This window comes from Eschrichtius robustus, chromosome 3, assembly GCF_028021215.1.
Source record: "Eschrichtius robustus isolate mEscRob2 chromosome 3, mEscRob2.pri, whole genome shotgun sequence".
NCBI lineage: Eukaryota > Metazoa > Chordata > Mammalia > Artiodactyla > Eschrichtiidae > Eschrichtius > Eschrichtius robustus.
Genome location: NC_090826.1, coordinates 20,953,533 through 20,967,086, shown reverse-complemented (window position 1 = coordinate 20,967,086; position 13,554 = coordinate 20,953,533). Strand labels below are relative to the sequence as shown.

The 13,554-nt window shown below is 43.9% G+C and overlaps 1 protein-coding gene across 4 annotated transcripts in view; it reads right to left on the bottom strand.

The window, feature by feature from the left end:
- The window catches only part of DHDDS (dehydrodolichyl diphosphate synthase subunit), a 32,406-nt gene extending 22,284 nt beyond the window's left edge, over window positions 1–10,122 (bottom strand). For 3 of the 4 annotated variants that reach the window (XM_068539217.1, XM_068539218.1, XM_068539219.1), the window contains exons 1-6: window positions 10,042–10,122; window positions 9,208–9,323; window positions 7,181–7,297; window positions 4,655–4,797; window positions 1,569–1,685; window positions 624–725 (exon numbers count right to left, since the gene is read on the bottom strand). In XM_068539217.1, the coding sequence (XP_068395318.1) occupies window positions 624–725; window positions 1,569–1,685; window positions 4,655–4,797; window positions 7,181–7,297; window positions 9,208–9,270 (542 nt within the window). In that variant the 5' untranslated portion in view covers window positions 9,271–9,323; window positions 10,042–10,122. The other variant, XM_068539216.1, reaches the window with a different exon arrangement.
- Between the last annotated feature and the right edge of the window lie 3,432 nt (window positions 10,123–13,554).

Below are 13,554 nucleotides of genomic sequence, written 5' to 3'. Positions count from 1 at the left end.
AGAAAAGACTCAAATCTCTTAAACATGAGAATACTAACTTAATCAAATAAACAGAGCATAACACATTGCCTGGCTTGTTTTTTGCTACTATTATTTTACTACTGCTGTTGTTAGTTTACTAATATTATTACCAAAGGTTACAATAATAATAACAGGAGAGGGACTGAGCAGATAGATGGCTTCTAAAGTCTCTCCCAGCTCTGATAACTCTACCGTGTTGCTAATGATGAACAACTTTCTTTTTGAAAAATACCTGGATCTTGCATGAAACTGGAACATGAGAGGCCTAAAGGCCAATACCCCCAACAAGCTGCATTCCTGAAAAATCATTCTTAGAAAAACTCCGCCAAAGGGCCAGGAGGGCATCATGTTTTATTGAATGCCACGGTGTTGCTACAAGCCATGCCATTTTTTCTGGAGCTTCTTGGTTTGTGGTGAACACAGAGAAATTCTGAAGCAGGCTATAATAAGTCATTCCAAAGCTCTAAGTGCGGGGGACCATCCCTCTCAAATCTTTCCACATACATTCCCGATTTGACTTCTGGCCCAAGTACATGACTTAGGAGGGATTTTATGGTTCGGTGCATGCCTGTTTTCCCTATCATGCTGAACAACTGCGTTACCTGGGATCCAGCAGGCCTTGCTCCACTCCCCAGGCCATCTCTCTCACAGCATTGCTGATCTCATGACGGGATGTGTAAGCAAAACAGACGTTCAGGAAACACCTGAGAAGGGAAGAACAGAATAATTTACCAAAGGGGGGCGGCGGCTAAGGAGTGGAGTCACTTATTACAGAGCACCCCTTCTGTGGTAGAACAAACACACACCAAATGTTAACCATGGATACCTCTGAAAAGCGAGATTATTAATTTTTTGAGTTTTCCAAGTTTTCTTGGGAAAAAAACATATTAGATTTGTAATAAGAAAAATACTAACTGACCCTTATTATTCTCCTAATCTTCTTCCCTTCTGCTAACACCCAGCTTTCAGAGGATGTGAATTCACTGTGATATTAGAACAAGCAAAGAATAGGAAGGAAATCTGATGTGAAACAAATCCACTGCCAAATATGCATTATATTCCAAAGCCACACATAATGAAGTCTAGATTATTAAACTCTGTTCCCCTCTGCATCTGCATGCCCTCCCAAGGTCATCCCCTCTATTGGTTAAAGCAGTGGGACAGAAAGAGAATTTCTTGAAGGATCTGTCTTCAGAGACAGGGATAAGGCCTGCTACATTCCCACCCCATTCCCTGTCAATTAAACACACACACACACACACATATATATTTATATATATATAAAAATACATATGTATATGGGGGCAAGGCACATGAAGGAGGAAGATAAGAAACTGTATGTGTGAGTATACGCACATATAACAAGGTGCTGCAGAACCATCTCTGGTCTGCCCTGCAGATGGAGGAAGAAGTCTCAAGCATCCAAAACCAACTCCTCATTACCTCTTGTACCAAATGCAGGCTAAGGAAGGCCTAGGACATCTCCCTAAAGTTAGCAGGGAGTCATAGATTGATACAGGTCCCTAAGGGGAAATCTGAAAACTTACTTGTTGTAGTTCTTGGTGGCCTGCACAGCCTGTGCGATCAGCTCCTGGAGATCCAAGGGCAACAAATGCAGATCACCCAGGACCCGGATACATACCCCATGCTTCTGCAGTTTCTCCCTGATCAGGGGGGAAAGGAGGCAGGTTTGGGAGGTGGGACAGAGCACCTGCTGAGCTGGAGAAAGCAAAGTGCTTAGCTGATACTCAATTACCAGTTTTTGAGTGCCTTCCTGTGTGTCAGGCACTGATCTACAAGTATTATTTCACTGAATGCCCTCAACAACTCTGAAGGGAGTTTACTACATTCCCTGTTCTACAGCAGGAAACTGAGGCTCAGATAGAATAGTTAGATAGGGATTGCCCAAGGTCATACAGCCATTAAGTGCTGTGTCGGGACCGAATCCCAGGTTTGCCTGATTTGAGAACCCAAACCTCTTTACCACACATTACACCACCTTGGGTGTCCTTGTCGACAAGTTGCATTTCACATATTCTGTGCTGTTTGTCCCATTTTGATGGGTGAATAAACTCTTCAACAGCAGGAGTTGTATTATTGGTTACTCTTGTAACATCTAACATTAATTATATGTTTACTAAGTGCCAGACATTGGTCTAAGTGTTTTACATGCATTCCATCCTTACATCAACCTTTGAGGCAGACACCATTCTCATTCCCCTTTTACAGACGAAGAAACTGAGGCACAGGGAGGTTAAGTAATTTGTTCAAGATCAGACAGCTGGTGAGTAGAAAGCCAGAAATCGAACTTAGGGAGTCTGGTTCCAGAGCCTGTCTTTTTAATCACAACATTACACTGCCTCCATATGATAACTCCCAAACCCTGCACAGTGAGCACGAACTCACTGTTCCCCAGCCAGCTTCTCACACTTGGGAATGCTATGGAGGAACTGAACAACTAATGTTTGGAAAATGGGAGCTTCATAACAAGAAGTACACTGTGGGGCAAGGGTATCTGGCAACGTCCTGGAGAACCCTGATCCAGAGCTGAAGGCTACACCCACAGCCTATCCACCCTATAACCCTCAACCACATTTCTTCAAGAGTGAAGCAAGATCTAATCACCTAGCTTTGAGAACCCACTTGAGTTAGAGTAGACAAATGTATATTCAAATTAAGGCAACATTTGAATAAGAATACCTAGATTCAGGAATTCCACGGTTCCTCCGTGGTTCCACTGCAGGGGACATGGGTTTCATCTCTGGTCGGGGAACTAAGACCTCGCATGCTGTGTGGTGCAGCCAAAAAAAAAAAAAAACCTAGATTCAAGCCCTAGTGCCTAGTACCACCGATTACTATCTGACCTTGCATAACCACCCCTGCCATACTGTGAAAGTGCTTATTCTCAGACATCAAGCACATGACCTGAGTAAGAAGGTGTAAAAGCCCTGGCGAGGAGCCAGGAGATCTGGGTTCCCAGCCTGGCTCTGCCACTAGCTAGCTGCGTGACCATGGGCAAACCTTTCTCTTCTCTTCACCAGGATTAGTTTCCCAACTGATGAAACTGAACTAGGCCAGTGGTTTTCCAAACTTCTTTTAGCCAAACAAGTCTTTCTTGAAATCAAATCTTAAACAGAAGCCCAATAAATAAAACAGATAAATGCAAACAAGCACCGTATACCCCATTCCCTCTAGGTCATTGCATGCCCACTCCTCACAACTATGGGATTCTGTGGCACCTCGTTGGAAAACCACCACTAAGGTTCCTTCTTGCTCAGTCTAGGACTTCATAACCTAAGACCATCTTCTCTACTCGTGACTGATTAGAACAATCTCAGGAGCACCTCTACTGCCATGCATTTTGATCTTGTAAGAAGTGTTAAGACTGCTTCCTGTCTCTACAGCAGACAACAGCTCAGCTCTAGAGTCAGAAAGACCCTGTGTGCTTTGGCTCGGCCTGTCTCATAGCTGCGTGACCCAGGATACACCCCTAAACTTCTCTGGTTTTTACTTTCCTCCTCTCTACAACTGGGATAATAATATCTTTCTCACAGGATAATATGAATTTTAAATGAGAGTACATGTTAGGCTCAGGGCCTGACACATAGTATAAGCACTTAAAAAAGGTAAGATTAGTGTGAAGTACAGAAGAATTTGAAGAATTTGAACACCTGGAATGTGTCCCCATTACCTCTGTCCCCAGCCCCTTGGGTGTGAATTCTGAGCCACACGGGAAGGAGTAATGTCTGTGGCCCAGAGACTCACTAATATGGACAGAGAGAAGCCTGGCTATGCTCCCCGCACCCTGACCCACACAGGGATGGAAATGACAGAACTGTCCTAGGCCCAGCTCCACTAGAGCTCTAAGCTCTCTGTTCTCTCATCTTCCTGGTCCTGGTGTCGGGAGGAGCTGGGCAGAGAATGGTTGTAATGAAGACTTTGGGGCAGTCCTGGCTGGAGAGGGTTCCACACTTTGAAACAAATGATCTCCACCAAACTTCTACTTTGCCCCATTCTGGCTTTGCTCCCTAAGTTAAGCTTAAACATAGTGATAGCAAGAATAGTACTGACTCATCCCCATAAAGGCCTTTTATGCATCATCCTGTCTCATCCAAGGGTATATGCAGGGAAGTACAGTAACTTTTTAGGGATGACTTGCACAGCAGAAAATGGCTTTTTCAAAGTCTCTCTCACTCTACTTCCCTGGTCACAGTTCACTGGTCCTGGGGTAGAAATTTGAACTAAGGTGGACCAATTAAGGGTTTTAATTCATTCTGAGCTGCTCTCTTGAAGCAGACAAAGTTAGTCTGCGGAGCAAAGGAAGTAAATGTCCGAGGAGGCTCTACCTAATGGATTTCAATTCCTGGCTTCGGTTTTGCCTGAGGCTGGCTATCCTTGTCCTTGAATTCTGTGAAATAACTCTATACCCTCAAATAAATGTCCCCTTTAAAAAAAAGAAAGAAAGAAAGAAAGAAAGACAGAAAAACTAGCTTGCCATATTTGCCACTGAAGAGGTCTGACTAACAGTAGAAGGGTTTAGAGTTCCTTAACTAGCCTCAGAAAAGAGAGTTGAGGGTTACGTAAGGCTGGACGTGGTAGAAGAACACAGGCTCCCCCTCTGACAGCATCTTACTTTTCTTCCATCAAGCGGCTGAACTTCTGCCGGGCCAGATCCATTAGCCCATCTACCTCACTCTTGGAGCGTTTGAAGTTCTCAATGCTGAATGCGTAGACCGTCACCTCTAGGACGCCCAGGTTCAAACACCAACGCAGAGTCTGAGAGGGGAGAAGGCAAGGAGCTAGGGTACAAGGAAAGAGCAAGAAGGGAAACAGGAGATGCCTCAGCCCTGACTCAATGAAGAGACAGACTTTTCTCCTCCCCAAACTGGGTAAAGCTAGGATAATACCAATGCTTCTGTCAGAATAATGAACCAAATAAGCAGAAAGCCACCACCTGAGAGACTGAAAAATGTGAACTTAATGAGTACTATTATGCTGATGCTATTGTGGTTTACTGGAAAGAGCTTTTCACTGAGAGAGTAAAGATCTAGGTTCTAGTCTCTCACTCCATCAAGCACTTGCTATGTGACTGCAGGCATATCACTTAACCTCTCAGGGCCTAAGTCTCCTTATCTGTAAAATAGGATCACAATCCATCCCTCACAAGGTGGCTAAAGATACATAAAAACACAAGGTATTATTACTCACAGCATAACATCATTATTCCAATAGACTGAGAGGCTGATGAGTTATAAGAATAAAAGCAACAATTGCACAGCTGTGTAGCATTTAAGTCTGCAAAGGGTTTTCACATACATTATTTCATTTGATTCTTCAAGCAACCCCTTGAGAAAGGAATTATTGTTTTCATGCCTACTTTATAGATGATAAAATTGAGGCTCAGAAAGTTGAAGACGAGTCAAAAGTCCACAGCTCTACCATATGAATCCATTATATGAGGTTCTAGAACAGCAAAAACTCATCTAGAGTGATAGAAATCAGAAGAGGAGGGGGAAGGGGAGGAGAAGAGGAGGGAAGACAGGGTTTGACTGGGAAGGGGCACAAAGGAACTTGCTAGAGAGATGGAAATGTTCTATATCTTGACAGGGGTGTGGATTAGACAGATGAATGCAACTGTCAAAACCCCAAATCTGTGCATTTCCCTGTATGAAATTATACCTCAACGAAAAAAGAAGTGAAACTCAAATTTAAACTCAGTCCTTTGGTACTGCTCTAACCCAGTGCCACTAAAGGCGGAGAACAAACTGGAGATGAGAATAACAGTGTTGAGATGGGGAGCCTGGAGGTTAAAGGTAAGGGACAGAAAACATTCAAACAGAACTGAAGAAATAAAGCTGAAGAGCTACCTTTCTAATCCCTTATCAGACATACAAACCCATTCACTGCCACCTTAGGAAAATTACCAGTGCAAACCTGACACTTGAATAGGCTTGGGCCCTGAAGATCTTACCAGGCAGCGAACTTGGTGGGTACACCTGGGTCGGAACCCACCACTGACCTCAGTCAATATAGGCTAATAACAACAGCTTCAATTTTTTGAGCACATCCTTTATGCCAGGTCTTGTGCCACATGCTTTTGATTGTGCCATCTTGTTTAATCCTCATGTAATCTCCCCATTTTACAGATGAAGGAACTGAGCCAAAGGGAAGCTATGTAACTTGCAGCAGGTCACAGAGCCAGGAAGTGGCAGAGCAGGGGTGCCAATGAGTTCTGAGTGACTAAAGAGCTTTAGCTCCTAAGCACTAGGCAAAAACTGCCTCTTAGTCACAAAAGAGAACTGAGATCAACAAACCTGAAGACCTCAGTGTTGGAGAGAACCCCACAACCACTCATTCAAGGCAAAAAGTATCACTGCCCTGGCTTCAGGACGTGTTCTTGTGCCAGGAAGCTGGGATCCGTGGGCTACAGAGTTTCACAAAGATCGACATATTCCATTGTTATTGTTAAATTTACTGTTTCCCAACTTGCAGTGGGCATTAAAACCATAAAACGTTGATGATGTTTGGTTGGAGTGATGTCCTGGTTTGTCTGGCACTTTTCCTAGTTTAAGCACTTAAAGGCCTGTGTCCTGAGAAACACCTCAACCTCAGGATGGGTAGTCACCCTCTACCTTTGCTATGGAAATGTCACTTCTAAGAATTTATTGTAAACTAGTACCATTTATAATGTCCAATAATAGTGGAGCAGCTAAACAAACTATGTCAGATCCTCAGAAAAAATGTTCCACAGTCATTAAAACATATAGGTAGAAAGCTATAGATCAACCTAGAAAAATACTTGCCAAAATGTGAAGAAAAAAATAAGGTTATCAAAGCTATAGATGTAATTTTATAAATGTTAAGTCATGTTGAACATATTACAAGGATTGGGATGAGGCACAGAAAAACATAAATTGTTGATTAAAGTGGTAAGAGGAGACAATTTTGTTCTTATTTCTAATATTTTGTGATGATTCACTGGATGACTTAATTTTCTGTTAATGTTGATATGAGATCTATGGCTAGCAAGCAAGCAATAAAACAGACAAACAGCTATAAAAAAACACTCTCAAACCACAGCAAACTCAGGGCCTGGTCTTCTAGCTATAATCCAATTCTCCACAGACCATTCACCTTGGGTTCTGCCACGTGCACCCACCTCAGCCAGTTTGTTGAAGCCCTGTGAGTGGCCCTCTTGCCTCTCCACTTGGCACTTCTTGGCATAGCGACGGTTCCCATCCATTATAAACGCAATGTGTTTGGGCATTGGGCCTGCCTGTGAAGTAAGAAGACAAATGAACACATCACATACTCCTCAGAGATAAAGGGAGACAATATCCCAAGCTGACAGGCTTGAGCTATATGATAAAAGCCCTGAGGAAAAGAACTGGGTATTCTGTACTTTTAGCTCAATACATAAGCATTAAGCACTTTTATTCATTTTTATTTATATGTTTATTGAGCCCTTACTACATGCCAGTAACTATGCTGAGCTTTTCACATTTCATCTTAATTTTTTATCATACAAACATATGAAGTAAATAGTGTTATCTTCATTTTATAGGTGAAAAAACTGAGGCTCAGAGAGGTCAAGTGACTTGCATAAGTCACACAGCCAAGAAGAGACAAAGAGGCATACACTTCTCAGTTTTATCCGAGTCCTGTCACACAGGAATGGGGGCCTCATATTGTTGGATCTTCTTATTTTACAAGAGAAGCCAATCAAGATTTTTATAAAAATTTAAATGTCAGGAGCCATTTGAAAACAAACAAAAAAGACATTTTGGGGGCAAACAAAACAAAACAAACAAAACTTCTGGCCTAGAGCAGACTTTTGTTGTCTATCATAGCAAAAATTCACTCCTTGGGCTGTTTTTCCTCACTGGAGGGGCTCTTCATAGACCACTTCCCCTGCATCTCCCAACATTTTCTACTTTTGTCCCCCATATATAGCCATAAAAAAAAAAAAAAATTCCAGTAAAGTCATGCAGCTTGCTCTTCCCAACACGTGACCACAGTGGCTCCTTGAGGAGATGCTTTTCTATTTCCTGGACTGCCTGAGATCACCTGGCATTTGTGTGTGAGTGTATGTGTGGGTACAAGGCTTACTTACTCATAAATTCACTGCTACTTGCTGCTTGACAGCCTGTGGCTGAAAAATAAAACCAAGCTGACTGGCTCCAATATCAAACCTTTCATATGAGGAGGATATAACATTGCTGTGATTCCTAGAGAAAAAGCTGAGGGAAGATCTAGGGAACCAAGTGGAGTGTAGGAAACAGAGTGATTGTAGTCTTCAAATGGTTGAAAGACAGCCCCAATAATAGTAATTAAAAACTGCTAGACACTGTGCTGAGTGTTTTCTACGTAGTTTCATTTAATCCTCAAAACCACCATATAAAGTTACATGATTAATAAATGATAGAATAGGACTTTCATTCATGCTTGCCTCCAGAGCCCTCTTAACCATTATGCTCTACTGTCACATCAAAGAAAGATTAGTTATTTTATCTAAACCCAGAGGTCAGGGACTTCCCGGGTGGCGCAGTGGTTAAGAATCTGCCTGCCAATGCAAGGGACACAGGTTCGATCCCTGGTCCGGGAAGATCCCACATGCCGCAGAGCGACTAAGCCTGTGTGCCACAACTACTGAGCCTGAGCTCTAGAGCCCGCAAGCCACAACTACTGAGCCCGCATGCCACAGCTACTGAAGCCAGCACGCCTAGAGCCCGTGCTCCACAACAAAGAGAAGCCAGCACAGTGAGAAGCCCACGCACTGCAACAAAGAGTAGCCCCCGCTCACTGCAGCTAGAGAAAGCCCGCACACAACAACGAAGACCCAACGCAGCCAAAAATAAATTAAAAATACAAAACAAAGCCCAGAGGACAGTACTAGGAATAATAGATCAAAGTTCTAGGGAAACAAATTTCAGGAAGATCTAACAGTCTATGCTGCCCAATGATATTGGGAGGTCTCAGGCTTCCTGAAAATGTGAGAGTTAGGACAATAATCTGACAGAAATATAGACCTGGAAGTTACCTGCAATTCTAAGACTCTTTGATACCATTGTTAAATTCTACTACAAATCCATAAACATCATGGGTTACCCAGTTTTAATAACAGGTTTTGATATAAGATTACCCAACGAACCAAAAGGCCAACTGGTGCTTTGGGCCACTGCTCACCTTTATGATGTTGGCACAGAACCGCTCCCAAAACGACAGCTCTCCTTCCTTGATCCATGACATAGTTCTTGCCTCAGCAGAAGAAGCACAGAACAATTAGACACCAACCAGGTAACCTTGTATAAACAAGACAGAGAATTAGAAGTCACCACACCTGCAAACAACTATGGCTGACTTGCAGGGATTCACCAAAACGGTAGAGAGCAGCCAGCATTAGAATCCAAAAACACTGGCCCTGGACTTCCCTGGTGGTCTAGTGGCTAAGACTCTGCGCTCCCAATGCATGGGACCCGGGTTTGATCTCTGGTTAGGGAACTAGATCCCACATGCCACAACTAAGAGTTCGCATGCTGCAACTTAAGATCCCGTGTGCCGCAACTAAGACCCGGCACAGCCAAAAAAAAAAAAAAAATACTGTCCTAAGCCTCTAGTCTTTCACCACCCAGAATTTATAAGCCAATAGGACCTTTGGGGCAGAGGCCTTTCCTTGGTTCTATGGGCTTGGTGGACCTTGCTCCCATCCCCTTTTTTCTCAGAGTCTGCACTGCCTTTTTCTGAACATGTAAGTCTGCTTCCTGTCACATCGTAGTGCCTACATCCTGATCCTTCCCCCTTCTTCCTTCTCCATCTTCCACCAGGCTGTTTCCCACTCTCGGGGCTCCGGGTCACTAACCCCTTCAGTTGTTGCACCCGTTACCTCCTACCCCAGAGATTTCCCAATTATTTACTCCCTCACTTGTATCTTCCACTGTCCCCTTTGTCTCTCCCACAGCTGCCTCCCGCTCAGTCATCTCTCTCCTCTTCTCCTCTAATCCCCCCTCATGAATCCAGCACCTTGACAGGCTCCGCCGGCACCTTTCAACCGCCCGAGGGGACCGACACTTCCTCACGACGTGGCGCTGGAAGAACACGTCATCGTTGGGCGCTGGGACACGCTTCTGCCGTCACCTGATGGGCGGGGCCCTGGCCTGCGCCTGCGCGCTCGGAGGAGGAGCGGAGCTGAGCGAGAGTTCTCGGCTGTTCGCCCTCCTGGGGCGGGGCGTGGTGGGGTGAAGGGGAGAACCATGCGGGCTACCCGGCTCCGGGCCACGTGCGGGGGACCCGGCTGGGGAAGGCGGGGTTCAGTCCACCTGGGAGAGCCGAGGAGTCTGTAGACAGTCAGGCGGGCTAGGTTACGGGGCAAGAATTAGGAGAGCCCCACCTCAGAAATGCAGGGACTTCTTAGCCACTGGTGGCAGTTTGGACTGTTGAGAAAAGGGGTAAGGCAGCGTCCTGCTAGCTGGAAGGCCGCAGCACTGGCTTTAGAGCTCTGGTACAAGTGTTTTTTGTTTGTTTGTTTTTTTGGTACAAGTCTTAAAAATCCTGTTTTTATACTCTTTTGTCTTATTTAGTGAATTTATCGTTTGCGAAGTTCCTAGCCGTAGTTAGCCTCACAGGGCACTTAATATCAGTCCATTTTGTGCTGATTTAAGGCACTCAAGATTTTAGGATTTGCATTCTCAGGACCTACCCAAAGAACTCAAAAAAGGGTTAAGGCCAGAAAGAACTCTAAGAATGACTTCTAAAGTTTAAGAAAGGCCATCAACTAACCCTGACAGAAAAATCAAGGGCATTCATTCTGTACCAAACCTTTAAAGAAAAAGGTTGCAGGAATTTGAGGCACTAACTCACAAAAGATATTGGGAGTTTAGTTTTCTCAAAATTAGAGAAGGGAAAAAAAAAAAAAACTTTACCATTTTCAGAGAACCTTCTTGTAGTTTCTTACTTTGGGTTGCAGTGTCAAGGAAACAAGGCAAGGAAGAGATACTGCAGTCATGACTCCCGATTCATTACGTTTGTCTTCCACTCTTTCTGATGAAAGGGTTATTTTTAACAGAGTGAAATGATCAAAGAAAGCCCTCCAGAGATGAGTAACCCACCCATGAATAGTCTCTTAAGCTTTTCCATCCTTCCTGCTTTGCACGTAGGTTAGTAAGTTTCTGCCTAGCTGATTACTTCAATTTTGCAGGAAAACCATTTATTTAAGTCCAGTAGTAGTTTGCTACTTTTAACATCTTCCAAGGTCAGCTTTGACTTTTGGTAGGAAGTCCCTAGAGGGATATATGAAACTTCTTACCCTTGTTCTGTTGAAGTTTCCTTGTACCTTGTGTGATAGTTGGTATGCCTCCAATCAAGTCTTTCTTTTCTAAACCCTCCTTCCCTTAGGGGGAGCTAGATGTTTAAAAATACCGTGTTCATCAGAAGGCTAGTGAACTTGTTAACATGTGTTTATAGCTGGTCAGTGTATCTCCTCTGGCCTCAATTTCTCCAGTTTCCCGTATTTCCATCCCTGGGTTGCTGAAGGGGGTTAATTAATTAAGATTTGTAAAGGGCTTTGAGGAGCAAGGGACAAAGTATTATTAGGGTCTCATGCCCCAAGCCATGGCCCCATCCTTTCATCCCAGTCAGTGGCACAGGCAACCCCATTCTTATGCATGCCAAGCCTTTAATCCCCTCTTGAATGTGGCAGCTTCTAAGGAAAGGACAAGAGGCCTTAACTAGAAACAAAAATCCACTGTAATGAGGTGCGAACTGAACTTTCAAGATTCACTCCTAACAAAATGGCTGAACAGAAAACTTAATGGTTCTTCTTGTGACTTCCGAGTCCCAATCCAAGAAAGTGGAAATAATGGTAGGAAGAAAGCACCTTAAATATCAACCAAGGAGATGACAGTTTCGGTACCAATAAGTCTTTATTCATTGTATTTTCCCAAGGAAAAGAAGGGGAAGGGAAAAGGGTCAGCATGTGTATTACAAAATGATAGCAAATGGGAAAGGAAGTACCTGGCACAGCAGAATCAACCAACAAATAAACACTGCCCAGATGGGGTCGCCAAAGCCCAAGGGGGCTCAGTCTCCTGCAGTTCAGTAATGAGGGGAAGGGATGAAGAACAGGTACATGCTTTTCTACCCTCCCTCCCTCCCCATAAATTCAAGATTTCACACAAAGCTTTGGTTTCTAGCAGTAAACATGGAGTTACATTCGTCCGTCTCCTATTAAACAATCTTGTGGCCACTTTGACATAAGTTTCTTGCACCTGCATAAAAGTTCCTGAGTGACTTGGCTATACATTCATCTTTCCTTTCGTGGTCTCCCAACCCCACCTTCTACATGGAAGGCCCCCTCGTTGCTCCTCTCTACCCTAGGATTAGAGATTAAAGTAGGTTTTAATCCATCCAAAGACAGCAGTCTGTTTGGCATGAATCAAATCAAGGAATGGTCATGACTCAGGAGATTGAGAACAAGGGATGGTGAGTTCTTAGCTTCTTCAGGATTTTTGCACAAGTCATTTAATCACAGACACCCCACAAATTAAACATATAGGTGTATGGACCATTTCGGGGGGGCACGAAGGGGAAAAGAAGAGGGGGTAGGAATACAGTTTTTAGGACAGAAGATCTTGTTCAAAATAGGAAACAGGGGAGGGGGAACACAAAAGAAAGTGTAGTTCAAGACCTCCCACTTCAAGAAGCGGGGCCCCCAAGTTTATGTTTCAGATCTTTTTGGCTGGTGCAGACCTTTTGTCAAAGATGCTTTGGCTATTTTTCTCAATATAAAAAAGAAGTTTGTAAACAATAAAACCCCAAAAGAACACGGAGAAGACCAACACATTATATTTACACAAACTAGGCCACCTAGCAATCACCAAATCAGCTACTTGTGAAGTCCTACGAAGCCCAGACAAATACAATAACTAGAGGGGGGCAGCAATTGGGGGAGACAAGAACCCAGGATCAGACACACATCACCCAATGCGTTCTATTGCATTTGCCCCGTTACAACACAGTGAGGTAGGTTTGCAGTGATCTCACAGCATGTAAACGAAACCCCCTTTTCTCCTTTAGCTACCATGACACTAATTATTGCTGCAGCAGGGCAGGACACTGGCTCTGGGAACCACAAAGAAGCCATCACTGATGGTCTCTCTGGAAACCAAGGAGGAAAAGTCCAGAATTGTTAAAGATTAAGGATCTTGTCCTTGCTTCATATATCCATCCCTGGGCAGCTCAAGATGGGTACAGAGATATCATTCTTAAAACCTGTCCTTACCAACTCACAGTTTTTACAAAATCACATACAATACACCCTGTTGTGTATGTTAGGCCTAGCCCAATCCAGTGAAGGATGGACCTGGTATGTAAAGCGAGTTCTATGCCCTGGGATTAGAGGTCTGGAACAGGAATCCTTTATCACACATACAGATGACCTCTGCCTAATCTTGGCTTCCCCTCTCTGCACCTTTTACCTGGCCCAGCCTCTCCTAACCTCTCTGTACCACCTTTTCCTGTTCAGACCAATTTCCAATC